The 23,352-nt window shown below is 56.7% G+C and overlaps 1 protein-coding gene across 5 annotated transcripts in view; it reads right to left on the bottom strand.

Moving 5' to 3' along the window:
* Nucleotides 1-23,352, bottom strand: part of COL16A1 (collagen type XVI alpha 1 chain) — a 50,910-nt gene that overhangs the window by 5,627 nt on the left and 21,931 nt on the right. For 3 of the 5 annotated variants that reach the window (XM_064493823.1, XM_031464580.2, XM_064493824.1), the window contains 27 exons: nucleotides 21,968-22,021; nucleotides 21,850-21,876; nucleotides 21,079-21,138; nucleotides 20,854-20,901; nucleotides 20,672-20,725; nucleotides 17,130-17,183; nucleotides 16,882-16,914; nucleotides 14,723-14,839; nucleotides 14,596-14,637; nucleotides 14,419-14,505; nucleotides 13,599-13,643; nucleotides 12,687-12,731; nucleotides 10,895-10,948; nucleotides 10,345-10,398; nucleotides 9,755-9,808; nucleotides 8,116-8,160; nucleotides 7,952-8,005; nucleotides 7,612-7,647; nucleotides 7,228-7,290; nucleotides 4,771-4,842; nucleotides 4,550-4,603; nucleotides 3,865-3,909; nucleotides 3,644-3,688; nucleotides 3,274-3,327; nucleotides 2,781-2,834; nucleotides 706-756; nucleotides 297-386 (listed from right to left, as the gene is read on the bottom strand). In XM_064493823.1, the coding sequence (XP_064349893.1) occupies nucleotides 297-386; nucleotides 706-756; nucleotides 2,781-2,834; nucleotides 3,274-3,327; nucleotides 3,644-3,688; nucleotides 3,865-3,909; nucleotides 4,550-4,603; nucleotides 4,771-4,842; nucleotides 7,228-7,290; nucleotides 7,612-7,647; nucleotides 7,952-8,005; nucleotides 8,116-8,160; nucleotides 9,755-9,808; nucleotides 10,345-10,398; nucleotides 10,895-10,948; nucleotides 12,687-12,731; nucleotides 13,599-13,643; nucleotides 14,419-14,505; nucleotides 14,596-14,637; nucleotides 14,723-14,839; nucleotides 16,882-16,914; nucleotides 17,130-17,183; nucleotides 20,672-20,725; nucleotides 20,854-20,901; nucleotides 21,079-21,138; nucleotides 21,850-21,876; nucleotides 21,968-22,021 (1,491 nt within the window). The remainder of the gene's footprint in view (nucleotides 1-296; nucleotides 387-705; nucleotides 757-2,780; nucleotides 2,835-3,273; nucleotides 3,328-3,643; nucleotides 3,689-3,864; nucleotides 3,910-4,549; nucleotides 4,604-4,770; nucleotides 4,843-7,227; nucleotides 7,291-7,611; nucleotides 7,648-7,951; nucleotides 8,006-8,115; nucleotides 8,161-9,754; nucleotides 9,809-10,344; nucleotides 10,399-10,894; nucleotides 10,949-12,686; nucleotides 12,732-13,598; nucleotides 13,644-14,418; nucleotides 14,506-14,595; nucleotides 14,638-14,722; nucleotides 14,840-16,881; nucleotides 16,915-17,129; nucleotides 17,184-20,671; nucleotides 20,726-20,853; nucleotides 20,902-21,078; nucleotides 21,139-21,849; nucleotides 21,877-21,967; nucleotides 22,022-23,352) is intronic. The other 2 variants (XM_064493825.1, XM_064493826.1) reach the window with 1 other exon arrangement.

The raw sequence follows: 23,352 nt of genomic DNA, 5'->3' as shown, positions 1-23,352 counted from the left end.
CTCCCCTGGGGAAGGGGCAGCGGTGGGACAGGGGCCAGTCCCCCCTGTCCAACACCTGCTGGAGGGATGTGCATAGTGGTGCAGTCAAGGCAGTGGCTGGTGTGAGGTTGGCCCGGCACTGGCCCGCACAGCTTTTTGTAAGTAAGATGTGATCCTCAGGCATGAGCCCCGTGCTGCCATCTTCCATGCTAACTGCCTCTCCTTCCCCGGAGACCCAGATAGGCAGTGCTGCACACAACTGGCCAAGTCCCCTGGCCCTTTCCCCGGGGGCTGTGCCATAAGATGTGGGGTCTTACCGGAGGGCCAGGGTGTCCAGGGGTGCCAGGCTGGCCTGGAAGACCTAAAAGGCCCCTCTCTCCAGGGGCTCCCCGGTCTCCTTTCAGGCCCTATAGAAAAGGAAGGGAATGCTGAGAGGGAAGGGTAAACCCCACACAGCCACAGGCAGACATTGTGTTCCAGGGACCATGTCCCCCAACCCCAGGCCCCACAGGGGGAGGTGCCGCTGCCTGAACTTGGGAAAAGAACCTGGGATGACCTCCCAGCCCTCTCCAGAAGCCTTCACCACAGGCCAGTTAGGGAGATCTCTGAAGGCAGGAGAGGCTGATGCCAGGGAAGGAAGGGGGGATAGGGACACACTGCAAGGAGCCCACAGCAGAGCTGGGCCAAACTGCTGGGAGGGAGGGATGAGGGCAGCATGTCACTCACCACTGCAGAGATCCCAGCTGGGCCTGGCTGGCCTGGAGGCCCCGGCGGCCCCTAAAGAGAGATGAAGTCAGTGGGATGGAAAGAGGCTCCAGTAATAAGGCCCCGGGAGGTACCAGGGCCCCACTGCAGGAACAGGCCCTAAACTTATTATGGCAGCTCCATCCTCTTCCCTGAACCCTCCTTTCTTCTGCTCTTGCATTTGAGCTTCTGCCAGCAGATCTGTGCCAGAGCTGGGGCCTGGGGGTCCCGGACCGCACAGGACGCTCACACCCGCTGCACTCCGAGTGGTACAAGTGGGGCCGCACTGAGGGGATGCTCTGGGAGCCAGAGCCAAGAGCAGAGGGAGTAAACTACATGCTACGTGGGCCTGGATGTCTTCTGAGCAACCCCCACCTTCCTTCTATTCTGTGGGAGGGGCAAAGGCCAGGAGTTGTCCTCTGGTGCAGCAGCGGGTGAGGGGCAGGGGCTCAGCACCAACCCCAACATCCACACACGAGGCTAAGCTCCAGGCTCCCTGGTCTCCTGCCACTTGCCCACGTCCGGAGGGCAATGAGACTCAAACGCACATGAGTGCTCCTGCCTGCCCCATCTCTCCACATCCCCACTCAAATCACCTCCCTGGGCACACAGGCCTCTCTCGGAGCACTTCCTCCACACTCCCAGATGGAAAGTTCTGGAGGCACAGCTCCAGAACTCAAGCCTCCTAGGGCAGGAATGTCCAGCACTGGGACTGGCACACAGCAGGGGGCTGGGTTGGATGGACAGAGGTGAGAAGAGGAATCCTGCACCCTCCATGCCCCTAGCGAGTCTCCAGTGTGGACACAATTCAGAGTCTGTCACTCCATCTTTCATTTGTAACGGGAGGAGGACAGGTCTAGACCTGGGGTCCCCATGCCAGGGTCTCTGGACACCTTGAGATCCATAAAAATAGTGATGAGGACTCAAGAGTTCCTTTTTCAGTCCTGAACTATTTTTAGCATTTCCAAAAGCTTTCTGGAAGTGTACTGCCAGCCTCAATAGAGCTGTAATAACACACCAGTGTATTCCCTTTTCTCTGGAACCCCACCAGCTCGGCGCCGTCACACTGATCAAAAGCGCGCATTGGCAGTCATCTGTGTTACCGATGAGTAAGTAGACGAGAAAGCCATTATTGCTTAATAAAAATCCTCTCCAAGTCACCCTTTCTCAGTAAACACACCACCCACTCACCCAGCTGCCCAAGCCAACCAGGAGTCATCCTTGACTCCCCTCCTTCTACTGCCCAGCCCCCCTCTCCATCCAGGTCATTAGCAAGTCCTCCGCCTCCAAACACTCACCAGAACTCTCGTCGTCGCCACCTCGCTCCACCACCACCACCCCTCCACTGATGTCTCTGCCTCTGTCCTTGTGCCCTTCTCCTCCTGACCATGCCCCCGAGGTCTCCCATCTGCCTCCCGTCCTCTCTAAGCTCAAGTTTCCCCTTCCCACTCACACCCTCCTCAAACTCCACTCCAGCCACCTTAACTCTGCAGCGCCACAAACACACCCAGCCCTCCCTGCCTTAGGCTCCTTGCATCGGCTGCACCCCTTCCTGGGTGCTCTTCCCCTAGACTGCCCGACACAGCTCCTTCTCATCATTCAGGCCTCTGCTCAAAGGCCACTGCTCCAGTAAAGTCACCTTGCACCCCCTCACTATGACACCACACCACTGCCTGATCCTTCTGCATTCATTTCTTTGTTTGTTGTGCCTGTATGGAAGCTCAGGGATCAGGGGACCTTGTCTACTTCACTCATTGCTATAGCCCAGGGCTTGGAGCACTGCCTGGCAGGGAGCAGGTGCTCAATAATTATCTGTTGAATAACTGAATGATCTCTGTTTGATAAGCAAACTCGAATGTGCCCAGAAAATAAGGAAATGATGAAAAGCCAGGGAACCGCTGCACTGGGTGAGCCCAGAGCCCCTTATCGCTCCACACGGCTGGAGCTGCTCCCATGGTGGGTTCTGCCGGGTCATCGTCAGCTTGCCCATCACCACCCACCCAGCCCAAAGCAATCCTAACTCTCACAGAGGCAGAGATAAAAACAGTTTGACTCACAACATGGCCAGGAGGGCCGGGTCTTCCCTGGGGTCCCATGGCACCAGGCTCACCCTGCAGCAGCCAGGAAAAGAAAGAAACAACACAGGAACAGACTTACACACACGGACTGATAGGTAGGAGAGGGCTGAGCAGAGCAGGTGGGACTCCAGTGGTCAGAGGAGCCGCGCTGAGCCCCGACCCCCAGGCCGAAGACTTCTGGGGCTGGAAGACCAGCACTCCCATGAGCATGGCTGGAGGGAGAAAGCAAAGCCCAGGGAAGGCAGCGAGTCCCTGCCTTTGAGGTTAGAGACCCAGTATCCCACAGGGAGAGGAACCAGTTACAAGCCTTAAGAGGAGGGAGGTCAAGATGTGCAGTGTTGGGCAAAACCTCCCCCATAAGGCCAAGGAGAGGAGGCAGCCAATTTGCCACCGCGAGGAAGTCGCCGCATCCCAGACTCAGCAGAACCCAACGGCTGTCTAAAGGCAGCACGCATAGACCCCAGTCCCTTACCTCTGCTCCGGGCCGGCCACTGCTGCCTGGGGGACCTGGCTTTCCACAGTCACCCTGGAGGACAGAGGGGCAACTGAGGCTCACCAGACCTCCATTTGGCTCCCCCCACCCCAAGCTGACCCCACATCAGAGGGGTCCACATCAGAGGCCCGACTCTGGCCAGTGGCCCCTGGATGCCCTCAGGCTGGTGGACGGCAAAACCCTGACCCAGTCTGCCAGGCACCGGTGGCCTCAGAATGCCTGATGCTGGGCTGGCATCTCTGCCAAGGGTCAGATGGCACATCGACCCAGCTAGGCTGCTACATCCGCCTGGGTCAGGCCTTGAGAAGAGCGGAGAAAACCTGGTTAGCACAAGTCACCAAATCCCTACCTTCGGTCCTGGAAGGCCGGGATGTCCGGTTTTGCCTTTGAAGCCCTGGAAGAAAAAGCAGGAGGTACCACGTCTCTCGCCTCAAGCAGAGGCTGCTTCCCATTCCTCCTTCCTCAGGTTAAATAAATCAAACCCATCCAAAGTCATACTGCACTCCACAGAGGATGTGGACTGGAGCTGCCCCACCCAGCACGGCAGCTCCTTCTTGCAGCTCAACTTACCGGGGGTCCCATGAGTCCAGGGGGGCCAGCAGGACCGGGGTCCCCCTAGGGAAAGAGGTGGGGCACTGAGACAGAAGCTTTGTCCAGTCTGTACCCACTCATTCACCACTGTCTCCCCCTTTCTCCAGCCCCTCCCCCAGCCATCCTAGGCTGGAGGGACTGTCATGTGGGGCACGGGGAAGCCAGGCTCCAAGCCAGGCTCAGCCTCTCACTGGCTGTGGACCCCGAGTGCATCCCGGCCCCTTTCTGAACCTCAGTTTTCCTTCTTTGGGGTACAGAAGGGCATTGACCTTGATGCTTTGCCCTTTGCCATGGCCCCTCCCTTTCAGATTTCCCAGCAAAACCAGACCCAAGGAGCCAGGGCTGCTCTAGTCCTTCCAGGTCTGCAGCCTACACTGACAGCCAGCCTAGCTTCTTTAGTTGATTTTCTGGGTATAAATTTTTTCCCTTCAGTGCCTGCCTTTGGTGAGACCCAGCACATCCAACCTGTCTAAGGCCACAAGGAGAACAGAGAAACCAAGGGGCCCTGGTGCCATCAGAGAAGTGGGGTGTGGCAAGGGGCAGACCAAGGGAAGGTGGGAGCACCCCTCAAAAGAGGCATGGGGGTGAGATTCCATTCTTTTCATCAGGGTTCTCTTTGACTCTTAGAGAATGATTGGGTGCCCTCCCGGGCCCATGGTCTCACCCTCAAGCCAGGCTTGCCGTCCTTCCCGTCCAGACCATCCAGACCAGCCGGGCCCTGGAAGTGGGATAGAGGCATTTCTGCGTGCCTGTGCTGGAGCCCTTGGAGGTGGGTGGCCTGACCCAGCACCTCCACCCTCTCCATCCCTCACCCAACTCCCACCCCTAACACACACACACCACACTACACCATACACCTGCCAGGCTAAGAGGGCACACACTCACCTGAATCCCGGGAGATCCTGGTGGCCCAGGGGGACCAGGCAGGCCTGATGGACCTCGCATCCCTTCACTGCCCTGGAAATGAGCCCCCAACAAAGTCAGTAGGGCCTTGCCCCCCTCCCCTACACACGCACCAGCAGGAGATAGGACCCTGGGCCATGGGCAGTGGTGACTACTGGAAGTCAGGACAGCTGGCTTCTAACCCCAGTTCAGTTCTGGCCTAACTGGTTATATCCCACATACCACTCCTGCAAGCGGATTTGTCTTCATCCGCAAAGCATCCCCCTCTCCGTGCAGCTCCATGAAGAAGGGACAGAGCCTACTCAGTCCAGCATCGTCCTCAGGGTTGGCATGGTAGGGGCTTAGTACCATGGGCTGAACTGAAGGCACATGTTCAATTCACATTGATCCCAACAAGGTGCCCAGCACTACAGAGCCTCTGATTCCCCAGATAGAGAAAGGGCGGCCCTGTTCTTGAGGAGCTCACAGGGGGATGCAACAGTCCATGTGCTCTGTGTGAATAAGGGGCAATGGGCTTTCAGAAGAGGGAGCAGCTCACTCTGGTCAGGCAGGGGTCAGGGAAAGTGTCACAGAAGAGTCTGCTGGTGCTAGACTCTGAAGGATGTCTGGGATCTGGGCAGGTGGAGAAGGAGAAAAGGGCATGCCGGAGAGGACTTCGGAGAAGGATGAAGATGTGAAAGGGGTCACATGCCTGGCCTCGCCCAGCTGTCTCAGGGGCCCGCATGATGGGTGGCCTGCGAGGGGAGTCTGGAGGAGTTGGATGGGGAGGGCCCTGAACACTGAGCTAGACTTTATTAAACAGACCAGTGGTTTTCAAACTGTACTTCTCAGGGCCTGGGGGTTCCTGGAGGTGCCTGGAGCTGGGGCCACAAAAGGGAAGCCCAGATGACCCCTACCCTTGTCTTAGCCAGAGCAGCCCTACCTGTATCTGTTTTATAGATTGAGAGTTCACATGGGGTTTTGTGTGACAGATTTGGAGATTACAAAATAAAGTCTGAAAGCACTACTATAGGCACTGGGGAGCTATTGATGGTTCAAAGCAGAGGAGTGATGAGAGCAAATGCGTAAACTAGGATGTTTATCAGAAAAGGTATGGGGAGCTAGGTAGCTTAGTGGGGGAAGGCTGCGGCAGTCTCCCAGCGGGGAGAGAGGGTGGCTGTCCTGGAGCAGTGGCTGTAGGGGTTGCCAAGAGGAAGGGAATCCAGCTAGAGATCCCACAGAGTAGGGGTGGGGGAAGAGCTCTGGTTGGCATTGCAATGTCACCAGCAACCAGGAGGGGTCAGCACAGGTCCAGGAAATGGCAATCCCACAGGGAGTTGGGATGGAGAACCACTGGCCAGAGGTTTGGGATTCTCTGCAATGACCGGCCTAAGGAGAGCAGGCAGCACTGGGGTATAGAGCCAGCACAGAGGGCTCTGGCAGGGGCCACCACCCAGGTGCCCCACAGAGAATGAAAGGGAAGTGGCACCCACCACTGCCTCAACCATGACTGATGGGCACTGGCTCTGCGGAGGCAGAGAGGGGTGTGGGGGTTCTCCTGAGCTGGGAGGGAAGTCTCAGCTCTGTCGTTGTCTTGCTGTGCACCCCTGGGATGACCCCAGACTCTCTGGGCCTCATTTCCTCATCTGGACAGTGAAAAGCTAGATCCTTTCCAGCTTTCAGAGGAAAGGCGGCTCCCCATGAGGCTGCAGACCTCCTGCCCTTCCCTCTGGGCCATGATCCTCGCACCTCAAGTATAGAAGTCAATCTGGGTCCTCACTATACTACCCACCAGTCGCATCTGGAGAGCCTGGAGGATGGGCTGAGATCAGGATGTCCCCAGACCAAGGAAGAGTGAGGCCCCAGAGTTTATCAAGCCAAACCCAGGTGTGGGGGCTCCCCAGGCTGCTGCTCTTCCCACCCTGGCCTCCAGGTCACAGGCCACACCTGCCCTCTTTGGCCCTTGGGGACAACATGAGTATGGCCGCCCAGGAGGTCCCTCCCTTTCCGGCTGTCATCAGACCCAGAAGGCAAATGCCCAGAGTTCCTCCTGCTGTAGGGCCTGGGCTTCCCAGTCTCGGATGTGCTTCCCTCAACTCCTCACCCTCCCCTTGAGGAGGTGAAGCTGGCCCGGGCTGACCTGGGGCATTCTAGTCAGCCACCTCTCACTACACCCCTCTGCTTCCTCCCCACCCACCCTCTCCATCAGGTGGGGACCTCGGTGGCACAGAAGCCAGGAGGCATCCTGAGCCCAGCTGTCAGCTGGAGGGGTCCACTGGTCTACCCTGGCCCTGCTGCCCTACAGCAGTTGCTGGGCACATCCTAGAGGTCTCTTTTCCCACCCTTGATGTAACTGAGTTGGTCCTTGAATTTTGGAGGGACTGATGCTGGCCAAGGGGCAGGGGCATAGGAGTTCCGTGGCTCAGATCTGTGACGGTAGCCGACTGGGGTCCTGCTCACCTTCTCCGCTTGGGGGCCAGGTGGGCCAGGTGGTCCAGCTTTGCCTGGGAATCCAGGGGGACCCTATGTCAACAAAGGAGCAGGCAGGAATGAAAGTGGGGCTGGAAAGGAGCTCCCCTTCCTTCCTTCTCCTGGGTGTGCTTCACCGCTGTTAATGTGATGCATTTTGACTTCCTAGAAACACCACCCAGGGGCAGTTCATCTGGCTGGGCTGCGTGGCTGGGGCCCACCCAGGAGGCCCTGCTCTCCAGGTCCTGGCTCCTGGAATCAGGCCTGGCCACCCAGGCCGTTCCTCCCGTGCCCAGGCCCACCCTCGCCCTGGCCAGGCCTGCCCCTCTCAGATGGGATGACATTGGACAGAGCTGGCTTCGTGTACTCACTCACCGGTGGGCCTGGAAAGCCTGGCTGGCCTTGAAATCCCTAAGGGAAGAAAGGAAGGGACAGTCTGCTGTGCCACCTGGCTGCCCAGGTGGAAAGAGTGACAAGGTGAGGCTGCTTCAAGTCATGGGGACTTGTCCTTCACTCTGCCCAAGATGGCTGGCAGTGGGGCTCTGGGCATGAGGTGGGAGGTTACAGTCAAGGATGGGTGGGGGCTGGGAGGCTTGAGCTGGTCATCCTCCATATATGAGGGTGACCAACAGGGAGAGGACCCAGCCCCTTCCCTGCCTCCCCCCAGCCATCCACCGTGGTCAGGAAACCCAGCCAAGTTCCCGTCACCACTCACCTGGTCGCCTTTCTCACCAACGTTCCCTTGGGGTCCTCGCTCTCCTCGGGGACCCTGTCACCACAGAAAGCAATGCATCTGGAACCCAGTCTTCCTGCCCTAAGATCCTAGGGCAGGACCAGGGATCCCCACATCCAAATCTCCCTGTCCCCTTCCTCACTCACCGCTGGGCCTGGGGGCCCTGGGAGGCCTTCAGAACCAGGTGGGCCCTGGTGACACAAAGGAGCAGAATATGTCACTGTGACTGGGGGAGGTGGGAGATCAGGGGATGGGGCAGGGGACAGGGTGCAGAGCAGAGGCAGGGGATGTGGTGGGAGGCCCTCTGAGCCCTGGGACTCCTCTCCCTGGTCTGTTCAGGCTTCCCTTCTCTTGCCTGAGCTACTGAACCAGCCTCTTAACTAGTCCTGCCACCTCTTGACTCTCCAATCCAGCCAGCAACTGGCTGCCATCTTCTCTTCTTCAACACAGCTCTGATTATAATACTTTTTTGCTCCAAAATCTTCCATGGCTCCCCACTGTCAGCTGAATGAAACACACTTTCCACCCATGCTGGGTTTTGAGGCATCCTGTGATCTGATATGAACCACCCTTTCCTGCTTCACTTCCCTCTCCCCTTTCTTTCTTTTTTCCTCTCCCCTTTCTCATCTTCTGTCTTGCTTGGCCAGACTGCGGTTCCCTGAACTCTATACATCCAGACCCCTGGGCCTTTGCACGACTGTCCCCTCTACCTCCCTAGCTAGAGTGTCCACCATTCCCCCAGCCTTTCTAGGCCTGATGAAACTTTACCAAATCATTAGATGGTTCGAATCTGTTCCTGAGGTGTCCCCACCCACGGCCTCTCCCTCTGGGATTCCCCAGCACAGAGAACTATGTGTCCTCCCCTGACTCCCACCCTGGAAATTCCATTCAGGGCTCAGCTCAGACACCACCTCTTCAGAGGCCTCCCTCTCTAATGCATCCTGTTCATGGCTCCAGTTTCTTACCCTGCTTGATTTTCTCCGCTGGTCCTATCTCTTATAATTTATACGTATCTGTTTATTCATCTGTTAACTGCCTGTCCCACTAGAATGTGAGCTCCATGAGGGTTAGGGGCACAACGGCCTGTTTTATCCACCAAGGCACCGTCAGAACAGAGCCTGGCACCCAGAAGGCCCATGAGAAAGAGCTATTACTGAATAACTGCACCGTAGGGCTTGGCTTGCTCCCTCCCAGGAGGCCTCGTTGGCTTGTGTAAGAGAGAAGGTAAAACAAAGGTTTGGGAGGTCTGTCACAGACAAACTTGGGTTCAAGTCCAGGCTCTGCCCTAACTCATTAACTAGCTGCATGACCCTGGGTGAGCCATGTCACTTCATGAGCCTCAGTGTCCTCATCTGATGACCATCCCATCTCCGGTGCTCAGCATGGGCCTGGCACATTTGTTTTGTGAGGCATGGCTCTGGGCTGCAGGGGTCAGGAAGCCCAGTAGAGTCCAGAGTCCTGGGTCTGGCACTCAGGCCTACAGCCATGGAGGGTTGAGGTGTCCTCCTCCAGGTGACTCTGGCCCCCCTCTGCCTTCTCCAGGATTCTCCCCGCGGCTTCCTTCTGCCCCGCTCCCACAGCAGCCAGCCGGCAGCAGCACTGCCTGCTTGAGATGCAGCTGGAGCGGCTCAGGGGGGCCGGGAAGTCGGGGTCATGTCTCCCCCTTCGCTTGCGGCTGGGAAGCTCTCCAAGGGAGGCGGAGGCGGAGGCGGAGGCGGAGGCGGTGGGCAGGGACCAGTCATTTGAAGCCCTTCCTCCCGCCCCCGCGGAGGGAGCTGCACTCACCGATTCTCCCTTCTCTCCCGGGGAACCCAAGTGGCCGCGCTCCCCCTTGAGGCCCTGACAAGCAGCAAAGAGAGCGTGAATTAGCCCTGTGGGGAGGTGGCAAGGCGCTGACGTGAGGGGTGGAGGCTGCAGCTGGTACACAGACTGGCGCTTAGAAGCAGATGGCGCCCAGGACGACCGTGGGAGCTGGGGGTGGGGGACCAAGGGGTGGGCATCGGCCTCCAAGCCATTCAGTGGAAGGGGGGGTCATGTCGACCTAACAGGCGCCTCTGCACTGTCTCCTCAACTCTTCTCTGCCCCCCCAGGAGGCAGATCCCAGTCTACTCCCAAGTCTGGGCTGCTCAGGGTACTCTGAGAGTCTGGCCCTTGATGAACAGTGACTACAGTGAGCCCCTCAAAGCAGAGAAGTAGGCCAGGCTCCACTACCAAGTGGGCTTATGATGGTGGGGACTCTGTACAGACAGCCTGGCAGAGACGCCTGCTGAAATGCTTGCAAAGGAGGGAGCCCATTGAGGATGCCCAAGCCTGAGCCTGTGCTGATACCACCCCCATGGTTCTGGTACCCTCAGACCCAAGGTCCCCTTACTCACAGGCAGTCCCGGGGGGCCCATGGCACCTGGGTAGCCAGGTTGCCCTGGAGGACCCTGCAGAGAAAGGGAGACATAATGGACCAGCCCCCCCAACACTTCCGTCCCCCTCCCTGGGCATGAGGGCAGCCAAGGCCAGACCATCTGGAGCAGGTGCCCGCCTGCCCCAGTACAGCCACCACCTTGGGCCACTTCCCCCAGGCCCAGCTTCCCTTGGTCATGACTGCCACTACAGGCCTGGACCCTGGGAGCTGAGCCAGAGGAGGAGGACCAGGGCAGGGGATGATGAGGACCGGGGTGGGCGAAGTAGAAGGGGCATGCTGAATGGGAGAGAGAAAGCCCCCAGGATCGGGGTGTTTGCCCCTTATAGGGAGTCGAGGCACACCTGTGACCCTGATGGGTTGTGAAGACTGAGGGAATCAGGGCTGAAGGGCAAAGAGTTTCAAAAGGATGAGTCCACCTCCCATTTTCCACTCAGCAGGCTTTCCTGGGGGCCCATCCTCTGTCTCCCCAGGGCCCTGCATCTCTCTCCATCCCCTGCTGCCTCCCTTACCGGTTCCCCCTTCTCTCCGGTCAGGCCCCTGAGGCCTCGCTCTCCTTGAAGACCCTTGGAGAGAAAAATCATGAGAAACTGCAGGGGAGGGCAGAACCCACCCAGCCCCTGACGCCTTCCCCCTGTCCTGCAGCCCTCTGTTCCCATTCCAGGCAAAGGTGGAGGGTTGCTGGTGGCCCCGTAGTGTCCCCAGCAGAGTGACTGTAGGAGGGGGTGCCCAGAAGGGTAACAAACTATCAGAGGAATAAATTCCCATATATGGGTGCCTCTCAGGAGTATCCCCGAAGACAGGTCATCACAGAGATATACCCACCCAGGTGGGTGACTCTCAGAAGGTACCTCTCACTCTCAGGTGACTGCCATTGGTGTGCCCTGTGGTCACTGTCTGGGGTGCACCTTTTAGGAGGGTGACACGTGCTCCCCTGAGGGGCGACTGTCAGGAGAGGTGTTCCCCGAGTGATGCTCCCCACCAAAAAGTATCACCTGATACCCAAAACTTACCTGTCCAAGCCCCCCGCCCCAGCCAAAAATCACCTTCTTTTAGGGATGCAGGGGAGGGACATGGGAAGGCTCCCTCCAGAGCAGTCCTTGCCACTTTTTAGGTGAGAAGGGATATGCATTCCAATCAGGGCCAGAGCCCCCATCCCTCATTCCTCACCCTGGCCTTTGTAGATGCACCACACCATTAAGGGGCCTTGTCTGCCCCTTTTCCCTCACACCCTCAAGAGACGGCGCCCAAACCTTTTCCACAACACAAGACAGATGGCTAGACGGACAGATGGCCCCTTCACCCAAGCAAGCAGAAACAGACAAGGTCCGGCCAGGATGAGGACGTGGGGACAGATGGAGCTGTGACAAGGAGGGGCCCTGCTCCCTGAGCCTCCATCACCAGGCCTGGGAGGAGAGGAGCCAGGCCCCAGCAACACGAAATCTGACAAACAGGAGGTTAGTTTCCATGACCCAGGAGGGAGCAACAGTGAGGATGGGGATGATTTAAACATACTTATGATGATGATGAAGGCAGAGCAATTAACGACACCTGGCAGAAGGAGGCGGCCAAGACACTGGGCACCGAGGGGCAGGGCCCCATGACACCCAGAAACCCTACTGGCTGGCATCACATGCCCCGCCTTGGAGAAGAATTGGGACCAGAGCCAAAGAAGAGGAAAGGAAGAGGAGGAAGTTTCCTCAAGGATGATGGGAAAGGTTGCAAGCATGGCCGCCTTGAAAGCCCTGGGGTGCCTCTGGACAGCCCTGCCAAGCAGCAGGGTGGCGAACCCGTGCCAGCCTGCAGTGTGAAGCCCTAAAGCTTTGGCATCTCTGCCGGGCTCTGTGCCAGGTGCCTGGCAGGGCCCCAAGAACTACTTTCAGCAAATCTTCAGTCAACACCAAAGGTGGGAGAAACAGGAGGCAGAAGTGAGAAGGGAGGGATGGAGAGGCCCCTGGAGGCACCAGCTTAAAATAAGAAGGTAAAATAGCTCCGGAGGATTTAGGGGGAGTGATGTGTGATTGTGGGAGAGAAAAAGGGAAACGGAAGGGGGGAGAAGAGAGAAGATGAGAGAGAGAAAGCAGGAGAAGAGGGAGAAGGGAAAATGGAAAGAAGTCAGAGACTGGGATGCCATCCAAGCTGCTGGGACCTCAGGGAACCCGTGTCGTTAGCTACCCAGCCTGCAGGGGGACAAGGACAAACATGGAGGAGGGAGGCCAGGGCAAGACAGGAAGGGAGACAAGCAAAAGCCACAGAGACCTGGCTGGCGGGGGAAGGGGAGGTCGAGCAGCGCTAAGTTCTTACAGGCAATCCGGGGGAGCCAACAGCACCAGGAAAACCTGGGGGGCCCTGGTGGGAGAAACAGGCAGGTCACATCTCACGAGCACATTAACCCTGGGACACAGTCTGGAGTGGAGGGTCACGGGGAGAGGAGGTCATGGGAATATTTTCAAGGCAGCTGGAAAAGAGACTCATCGCAAGTCTTGGCCCAGAAGACATCTGCTCCTCGCCTCGGTTCCAGAAGAGTGGCTCCGCCATCAGCAGAGACGGAAACAGCCCCCAGCGGCAAGCAGCCCTGCCCAAGTCTTCCCGAGTCTGAGCGAATCCCCTTGCCGGGGCAGAAGCCCGTCATGCCTGCTGCCTGACCTCCGTGGGCCCCCAGGTCAGGGGCTCCCTGGTTCTAAGATGGCTCCCACCAGCCTTTTTTGTTTTTCCTCCAAAGAAAGCATTTACAGTTCCTCCAGGCTCTCCTAGTCACATCTATGGTCCTGTCATATCAGCACCACAGAGAACTCCAGGGTAGACGCCCCTAGGCTGGCTTTGGAGGCTTGTCCTAGAGAAGGCCCTACAGAGCTCCATCTCAGCCCCTGGCCCCTGTCTGAAGATCACTGCGCGCTTTCCTGGCTGCCCAGATGGTGAGCAACTGTGGTAAACACAGCAGGGATGGGGCTGGGGAAACCAGGATGCACCCCAGGGCCTCCTCGAAGCAGGACCACAGGCAGAGCAGGGCGGAGCAGTTTTGGTGGTGGGGTGGGGGGGATTGGGTGGCAGGAGGCCACAGTCCCTGCAGATGCTCTGACAAGGGAAAGGAGAGGCAGTGGAAGCTCCCTCTTTCTGTCCTGCCCAGCTTCCTGGAGACAAGGCAGCAGAATGGTATCTGGGATTTACAACCCTTTGAGAGCCTCTCAGGTGGGCCAGGAAACCACAGATACTTACAATAGGGCCTGGAGGACCCGGGGAGCCCCTCATGCCAGGTGGACCCTGCAAAGGAAGCCAAGGGAAATCACTGCAGAGGCCCAGATGCCACAGCGCCCCGGCGTCTCAGCAGCTCTCCACCCAGCCCGCCACAGCCAGAGTCAGCAGGCCGTCAGAGCAGGGTGTCAACGCTGACGTTAAACCTTTCATTCGGTTCATTCAATCATCCGGCAAACATTTATCAATCAGCTATTAAGTACCGGGCACTAGTCCAGGTGCTGAGGACACAGCAATAAACAGAACATTAAACTCCCTGCCTCATGGTGCTTACATTCGAGAGAGGGAGATGGAGAAGGAATAGAACGGGGGCTGGCAAGTCGTCAGCAGACATCCGTGGCGTGTTCCCAGTATGTCTCAGCGTGATAAGTGTGAGGCAGAAAGGGGGACTGGGTTCTAGGATTGGTGTGGGGGTTCCATTTTAGAGACAGTGATCAGGCAGTGTCTCCCAGAGAAGGTGATATTTGAGCAAAGGGCTGAAGGGGTGAAGGAGCGGGCCCTGGAGAAGAGCCGCAGGCCGAGGAAGCAGCTAGGCGTGGGGAGGAAGAGAGGCCGGGGGAGCAGAGCTGCGAGGAAGCCCGTGTGCCCGGAGAGCAGATGAAGCCAGAGCAGTGAGGTGCGCCGGGTGACCTAAAGGCCCTGAAGGTCCCTGAAGGACTCCCAAGAGAGACAGGGAGCCACGAGAGGGCCCAAGAGGACATTTGGCAGGAATGAAACTGCCCTTAGGAACTGAGGGCCACTTGAGTGGAGACCCAGTGCCTTGGGGCGAGGGCCCTGCTCTTACCTCTTCTCCTCTCTGGCCAGGCAGTCCCGGAGGGCCAGGCAGGCCAGGGCTCCCTGCACAGCCCGGGTCTCCCTCGCTGTTGTCCCCCTAGAGCGGGATGGGGATGGTCAGCGTGAGGGTGTGAGCAGCCCCAGGGTCGCAGGGCAGGAGCTGAAGAGAAGACGGAGGTCCACTCACCCGGGCCTCCTCAGCTCTTGGGCGCTCCCGCTCCATGAAGCACTGTGGAGGACAGCCAGAGGCCCCGTCAGCGGGGGCAGCCAGGAGCTCTCCCCGCACCAAGGCCACCCTGAGCCCAGCCTCCTACCCGGGCACAGCTGTCGAGGCCTGGCACGCCGGGGATGCCCTGGTCTCCCTTCTCTCCACTTTCTAGGAGAGCCACAGGGTGGGCCTTCTGCCTTTGGACACAGTCCCCACAGATGCTCTGATGAGAAAAATGGGAGGCAATGGGGCCTGGGGCAGAGAAGGCCAGGATGGGCTGGATGGGGGACCCCACTCGGAACTCAGCCTGGGGCACCCTGCTGGCTGTCCACCCACCTGCTCTCTTCCTCCCCAGCCACATCCCTGCTGCAGCTTTGCTGCATCCTCAGGGGACCCAAAGCTGGCTTTGAGTTTCCTCCAGGAAGAAGCTCTGGTAGGGCCAAGCCAAAGCCACTTCCCAGACAGGAGTGTGAGAGGAGGCGGAGGGGCCCACGGAGGGACCATCTGTCCCGGCTGTTCCTGCAACCTGCACCCACTGTGAGGACATGCCACGAGGATTTAGACTGAAAAGCCCAGCTCCAGACACCAGCTCCTCTGCCCAAGGCACCAAAGGGAACAGCTGCAGGAGGAGCCAGGCCCTTCGCGGACACCCTCTGGGACGGGGCTTGCCCCTGACTCCCCAGCAGATCCCAGCTGTCACAGGCGCCCCAGTTTGCCGGGCCTGAATCTTCCTGGAGGTTTTAACCTCTTTGGGCTATAGACATCTCTGAGAGTTTGATGGAAGCTGAGTCCTCTTCCCCGCAAAATGAAACCTACTCACGAAAACTAGACTAGAATTTCAGAGGACCTGGGAGCCTGGCCGGGTGTCCACAGGCCCCTAGACACTCTTCAAAGCAAAGGCCAGTGATAATGGTTGTCATTTACTCAGCACCCATGATGCCAGCCATGGTAACAGGCCTTAGTCCATTATCACCTTCAGTCTTGACAGTGCAATGAGGCAGGTCATCTTGTAAGCATTCTGGAGATGAGGCTTAAAGAGACAGCAGGACCTGTCTAAGGTAAGTGGGGCCCTGGATTGGGCCTTGGTCTGTTTGAGGGCAGAACTGGCACTCTGTCCACAGGCCCAGCTTCCTCTGGGCTGTGGGTGCCTGGGGTGGTCAGCACCCCCTGGGGCACCATCTGACCCCTTCTCCAGATCACACTCAGTTCCTGTAGAGGGGCTCCCCATGGAGCACTTGATTAAGAGGCCATCAGATGAAATGTTGCACAGAGAACGTCCAATCCTGCATTTGGAGTCTCACAATCACCCTCCAGGGCCAGGTCTTGGGGAACCCTGGCTTGCCAGAAGCCTGGGGAGAGCTGGGATTTGTTGCCACAACCCAGCTGTGATCCAACCTGTAACTGTTGCCAGGAGGTTAATCTGACCTCAGAGCAGAGGCAGGATGGGCAGTCCCCATGCTCTGTCCTGACCAGGACCACTGCAGTCATGGGAGGTCCAGGGCACTGACCAGCCAGTGCTAGAAGGGGGTGACCAGGATGGGGTATCTGGGGGCCAAGGTGTGGGAGGGGCCCCTAAGGATGCTGGGCCGGAGGAGAGAAGGTTCCTGGTCTCATTTCTAGAGGCGAATGAGCAAGGAAGGGCTGTGTCACCCGTGGTTGCCCAGCTTGGGAAGGCAAGCCAGCCCTCGGGTGTGGCCTTGATGCTATGCACAGACCCTGGCACAGGCTGACTCTCCCACCAGGCCCCAAGTCCCCTTTCTTGCACCGCTAGAATTGCCTCTTAAATCCCATCTCCTCCCTGGATTCTTTATAGATTGACCAGAGGACAGCTGAAGACTTCTTCCGGGCTCCTATCCAGTCTTATCATAGTAATAACCTTCACAGGTCCCTGCTTGACAACCCTACAAGTGCACCTTCACCCTTCCTGCCCTGCCCCAGGGTGATGGGGGGCAGGGGGTGGATGCAGGGCCTCACTGGCTGCTGCTGTGTGCAGGTGTCCTGGTTACAATTGCCAAGAGCACCATGGCCACGTAGGCACCTTCGCAGGATTCCTTCAAACACTCATTCAGCAAACACTGACTGAGGGTCTGCTCTGAGCCGGCACTGCGCTAATCCCTCATAGACAGATGCCTGGCACGCACATCCCCCACCAGCCGCTCCATCTGCAGCTCTCTCTGCGCGGTGCCACGCAGCTGAGTGCTTACTACAATCATCCCCTTAGGGAAACCCCTGCCAATGCCTACTCCCCCTCTCTTACTCTCTTACCTTAAGGAGGTGCTGTTCAATGGGCAAGGATCCCTGCAAGACACAGACATGAAGGCTCAGACGGGTGAGGGGAGGGGGGCAGAGACTGAAGGCGCCGGGTGGAGCCTTGGGAAGCCACACACATGGCATCCAAGCTTCTCCCCGCCTCAGAAGAGGAAGAGGGGCCCCACTGCAGCTGGGCGCTGGTGTGGCAAGGTCAGCCCTGGGAAGAGCACAGGAGGTGCCGGACAGAGTTGGCGGATACCTACCAGCTCTGCAGTTAATCCAGGCTGTCCTGGCAAACCATGGTTCCCAGGCACTCCCTGCAGCCAAGAAAAGACACTAGTGAGTGGACACCTCTCTCTGGCCTGCAGGTCACCCTGATTCATTCTCAGCATCCCTACTGCCTCTCCCCATCATCCTGCAGCGCCGAGAGCCCTGACTGGCACAAGGCTGATGTCTATTCTTAGCTCAAAAGCCTCCAGACCGTTTGTAGAGGGAGCTGAACAGGCCCAGAGGAGTGACCCCCAAAATCAGTCCAAATGAGTTCTTCCCCTACACGTTAGGGGCAGAGGGTCTTCTATATAGGAGATAACGACTGTTTCTTTCTCTGCTAAGTACTTTTCCTATATTTTCTCACTACGTTCTCATATATCTTCTCATTTAATCATCACAGTTTTCTTGGAGAGGTGTTTGTTAGCTCCACCTTAAAAACAAGATGAAGAACTCAGAGAGGTATGTAACTTGCTAAAGGTCACAGGATGAGCAAGGCACAGAGGTGAGATTCAGATACTCCTACCCGTTCTACTGTAGAAGGGAAGTGGTACCTGGTTCCAACCCCTCTCTCACCCAGTCTCTCAGCAGCATTCCTCAAATGACAGTCCCCAGAACACTCATGCCCACAGCAGGGTGGACGCCAGAAAGACCCATCTAGGGGCAAATCCTGACTGACTACCTGTATAGCTTTTGGCAGGTTACTTGGGGGAAAAAATTTCTGTGCCTCAGTTTCCTTTTCTGTGAAACAGGGAGAGTTTATGGTAAGGCTTAAAGGAGATCATGGCTGTATGGTGCTTAGTACAGAGCCTGGCACGAGGGATGCTCATGTTAAATGCTGCCAGCCAGACTCCATTCCCCGGACAGACTCACAATGCCAATTAGTGTATTAAATACTCCGTGGAGGCAGGGAATATGCTCAGTTTTAAATCCCCAGTGCCCAGCCTGGAGGAGGTGTGCATTAAGTGCGCGCTGAGTGAACGCACCGCTGCTCACTGCACACAGGATTTCCTTGGCCTGATCCAAGAGCTGGCCTCTCTTCAAGTCCCAGCTCTCAGCAACTGAACATGCCACCTCCCCCAGCAGCCCACCTGATTTCAGGCCAGGCTGCAGCAGGCCTGAGTCAGACCTGGAGTCAGCTTCCCCCAGCCCCTCCTGCACCCCACGTGCCATCACCCAGCCCTGCTCATTCCACGTCCTCAATGAGTTAATAAGGTAAAGCGCTTAGAACAGCTCCTGGCACAAGGAAAACACCTTGACCGTGTTCATTATAATTATGCCCCTAAATGATCAGTCACCCCCTGCTCCACTCTCCTGCTCCCGGGTGTTAGTTCAAGCCTGATACTCTGTGATTTTCTTTTCCCGCCCTCCCAGAGCTGTTCTCCCACCTGTCCTACTGTAGAAGTGAAGCGGTGCCTGTGCACCATCTATTCTTAGCTATAGAACTGCACATTTCTTAAACATCTGTGCCTCAGCTGCTCTTCTGAGAAGTGGACGGGGATTACATGAGATTATATTTCTGAGGCTCTGGATGCTGTCTATCCTGAGCCTGTTCCTGCACCTGCAGAGAGGAGCTGCTGGGCCCTCGCCTTCTTGAAAGGACTGCAAAGAGACTGCCAGATGAGGGGCAGGTGCCCGCGAGCAGCAGCCTCGGCTTAGTCTCCAGCACTGACACCAGATGAGGACTCTGGTGCCTGGGACCGGGCTCGGTGGCAGTCACTCTTTTCTGCCACGTTCCCCCAGCATGTCTTGGCAGGGTTCACAGGACATCAGCATGCGCTTGTCAGTGGGTCACTTTGAAATGACCCTCGCGCTTCCCCAAGCAAATGGCAAGCCCCCTGCAGACTGATTCCCGTCTCCTGGCACTGCAGCCGGAAGCCAAGACACTTGGTAAAGGTGTGGCTGGCCGGTAGGGGACCTAGAGTTGGCTCTAGTTCTGAGCTCCTGACAATACGGAGAGAATGGGGATCCCGACAGAGGCTCCCATCAGCAATGGGGGCCCACCAGAGCAGATTCTTTGCCTGGGTCGGGGGTGGATATAAAATTGTTGGGGCTGTGGGGAGTAGTTTGTAAAAAGCTTCCATGTGATTCTGCTCTGCCTCTTCAGGTGAAAATCACTCTTTCAGAAGCTGGGAGGCAGATACACAGAAGCCACTGTCTGTGCCTCCCAGGGCCTCTGGGAAGTGTGGCCTGGCATGCAAACATGGGGGAGCTGCCCTGCATGGCAGCAGAGAGCATTAGAAAATGCTCTGCGCGGGAAGCCCCAGTCCAGTGCCGCCAATTCCTAGTTGATGACCTCAGACAAGATACTTCACCTCCCAGAGCCTCGGTTTGCCCAGCTGTGACTTAAGGCTAACACTGCCTTCTGTTGGAGCTGATGTAAGGCTCAGGTGAGTGAGAGAGAATGGATGTAAAAATCATAACAGAAGTTGTCATCCATAATGATGGCTAATGCCTTCTGAGCATTTATTTACTGTGGGCTAGGCAGGGCTCTGTACATTTAGCATGCATTAATGCTTAATACTCACAAAAGCCCCATGAGGTAGGTGCTGTACTTATCTCCACTTAACAGATGAAGTAACTGAGACACAGAGAGGGTAAGTAACTTACCCAGCATCACAAAGCTAACACACAGAAGATCTGGGAATCAAAGTCAGGCTGCCTGGCTGTGAACGCACACTCTAATCACAATGCCACTCAGATCTCAACTCCTACTGCTCTCACCACACACCCTGGCCTCCTTCCTATTCCCTGAAATGGCAGGCACATTCCGACCTCTGGGCCTTTGCACATGCTGCATGGTCTGTCAGGAATCCTCTCCCTCACAGGCCTACTCCTCATTTCTTTCAAGTCTTTCTCTTTTTCTTTTTTCTTCCCCCTTTTTTTCCTTGTTTCCCTTTAAGTCTTGATTCAAATGCCCCCTTCTTTTCAGCTTTGTTCTCAAATATCTCCCCTGGGCTCTTCCCATTTTCTATCCACACTCCCTGCTTTAACTTTCATGCAGCACAAATCACTTTCTAACACACTGTATTTTATTTATTTCTCTTGTTTATTTTCTGTCCCTCCTACTAGAGTGCAAGCTCCTAGGGGTTTTTCTTTCTGTCCACTGCCATCTTAACAGCACCTAAAACAGTGCTTAGAAAATAGCGGGTATTTAAAAAAAAAAGAAAGAAAATAGCGGGTATGCAAAAATATTTGTTGCACAAATGAATATTGAATGTGCTCCAAAATGGTGAGCTCTGTTCCCGTGTCAAGGATTGTTAACTGACCCAGATTCTGGGTTCCTGACGGATGACCAAGGCCTGAGCTTGGCTACACACAACAGGGCACTCCTTGAAAAAGGGCTGGGAGTACACAGAGCCTGCCCTCAGGGACCAGTGGGCCCTCCACACGACTCTGAGAAGCAGGAGCACAAGGAGCGAGAAATGACACGTGTATGCATTGGGACAGGGGAGCAGCACACGTGGGATCCAGCTCGGAGCATGCGCCCTGCTGCCCTGCCCCCTCCCAAACTCCTCTTTCTCTTCTCCCTCTTTACCTGCAGTCCAGGCATCCCAGGGGGGCCTGGTGGTCCGGGAACACCCGGAGGACCCTGAGGGAGAGAAGAAATCATCAGACCCAGAAGAGAGCTCTGCCCCATCGCTGGGGGCCTGGTGTCAGGATGGGCAAGCCATGGGGCGCTGGCAGGCAAGAGAGACAGAGGAGACAAGCGACACACACCTGCGGGCCCGGCTGCGAGGAGCTGCCCATCCAAAGTCCCGGAGCACCCTGGGTGGGAGTGGGGGTCGCAAAAGAAGGGGAGAGGTTATAGGCAACGTCCACACCAAGCGCAGGGCTGCATGGGGAGGCAGCTGGCCGGGGCGCAGGGGCCCAGGCACCTTGGGCACGAGGCAGGAAGCCAGGCCTCTTCCCCCAGGTGGGGGGAAGGCTCTTGGCACCACTTACCGGCATGCCAGAGAAGACAAGGTCCCCTCGGGAAGGACAGGAGCACTCCCCTGGCTCGCCCTGAAAAGACAAGGGCCTTTATCAGAAAAGGGCAAGGATGGAGAACCCTCTGGAAAGCGACAGTTGGGAGGCAGAGCAGGCTCTAGAGATGGAGGGGGCAGGGTTTCAATCCAGAATCTGCCTCTATTACTGTGCCCTCGGGCAATCTGTTTGACCTTTCTGAACCTCAGTCTCCTTGTCTGTAAAATGGAAATAATACCAAACGCAAAGACTGTCATGAGGACGAATGGATGAATGTATACAGAGTTCCTGCTGCATGACTCGGCAAACAACAGCTCCTGCTATTACTGCATTTTTAGCTTCACCATTGTCCACTGATACACGGGAACTCAGCCCCATTCCCCTTGGCCCAGCCTGACTGCTGTGCCCTTCTCTCCTTGTCATTCACCTCCCTGTCCTCTCACTCATCCTTCTGAACTCAGGTCCTTTCCCTGTCCTGTGATACAGCACCCATCTGAAAATGAAGCTGTCCCCCAGGGGTATCTTGGGATTCTGGTTGAGCCCTGGGCCAGCAGGGCCAGCAACCAGGTGAAGTGGGAAGTGTTTGGGGCTCCTGGAACCTTGAACCAGGGAGCTGGTGGGTGGCAAGGAGACCAGGATGACTCCTCGACACCCATCCTCCAGCCCAGGGACACAACCGAGTGGACCCAGGTGGGGCTCTAGGGGCTGCTAATTTCCTTAGAGTATTGGTCATAGGTCCCTGGGACTTACCTTCTCTCCCTGCGACCCCTTTTCACCCTGCAGGGAAGAAACACCAGGAGGTGAGTAGACAGGAGTGTGGCAGCAGGGGCAGCTATGGCTTCCTGCTGCCCCGAGACTCAGTACTCACCGGCATCCCTCTGGCTCCCGGAAGTCCCATCTGTCCTTGCTGCCCATCAGGGCCCTGAAGGGAGAGATCCCAGGGTCAGTGGGTGAGGCTGGACATCAGCCAGCCATCTGGCCCCTCTACAGGGGATGAGGACAAACAGGAGCAGCACCAGGTTCCCCTGGAACCCGCGCCCCTGTGCCCACGTTCTAGAGGAGGAGACTGTAGGCACAAGAGACAAGAAGGGGAGAAAGAAGGAGGAAGACTGGCGTTTCCTGAGCACCTTCTGGGTGTCAGACCCTGGGCCAATGGCCTGTCAGAGAGCACTGGATGGAATCCCCACCCCAAGCCCTCCCTGCAGGACAGTATTGTCCCATTTCACAGGTGAGGAAGTGGAGGCTTACAGAGATTTTTGTAATGGACCCAACAGCACAGCAGCATCTAGGTCTGCTCTCTCCTGTCTCCCTTTAGTGCTTGATCCACAGTCTCCCCACCATAAAAGTACTCTCATTAACTCAAGGAGGGGGTGGGAATTTCAGCCCTGATTTGTCAACAAGGAATTGAAGACACTGAGAGACTGTCACTTGCTTATGAGGTGGGAAGCCCCATAAAAAAGACCAGCAGGACCCCCAGGCAGGGCCACTACTCTCCTGCCAGCACCTGGGTTCCCTGGCCCAGAGGCTTTATCTTACTTTTTGCCTCTGATACAGCTTACTTCTGGGAAAGTGAAACTTATCCCTAAAATACTATTGGTTCCCTGAGCTCACTCCTGATTGGTTATTTCCTTCACTCCTGATTGGTCCATTTCCCTAACTTCTGATTGGTCTGTTTGTAGTACTTCATTTGCGTGGAGCTCACTTCTGATTGGTTATTTCTCTCACTCCTGATTGGTCCATTCTCCTCACTCCTGATTGGTTATTTCTATTCCTCCTGATTGGTCCATTTCTACAAAGCTTGTTCCTAATTAGTCAACTTTTGTTATACCTTAATTGCATATGATGTTGCAAAGTGTAAACTGGTAGCCTATAAAAGCCTGTGTAAACCTACAGACAGAGTCTAGATCTTGGAGTGTTAACTCCTCTGGGCCTGCTGGCATAATAAACCTGAGCTCTCCAACTCTCCAAGTGCTGCTTGGTCTCTCACCTGGATCCAAGTTGCTGTCACAACCGAGCTGTAACACTGAGCTGTTCCACTGAGCTGTAACACATTTTTCTGCAACACTTAGGGTCACACAACTAGTGAGTGTGGGTTCAGGACTAGGAAGTCTCCTGGATGGGATTCAGCCTGAGGGATGACAGTCTGGAGAGGTCAGCCAGCCACACAGGGCATTTTGATGGCTGTTGTCCTGCAGGTCATGCCACCTTCCCACGTGGGACTCGAAGCTCCTTAAGAACCAGGGCCACCTTCAT

The sequence above is a fragment of the Camelus dromedarius genome, chromosome 14 (assembly GCF_036321535.1).
Source record: "Camelus dromedarius isolate mCamDro1 chromosome 14, mCamDro1.pat, whole genome shotgun sequence".
NCBI classification, from domain to species: Eukaryota; Metazoa; Chordata; class Mammalia; order Artiodactyla; family Camelidae; genus Camelus; species Camelus dromedarius.
Note: the sequence above shows the minus strand (reverse complement) of the source record. Positions and strands in the feature narration are given on the sequence as shown.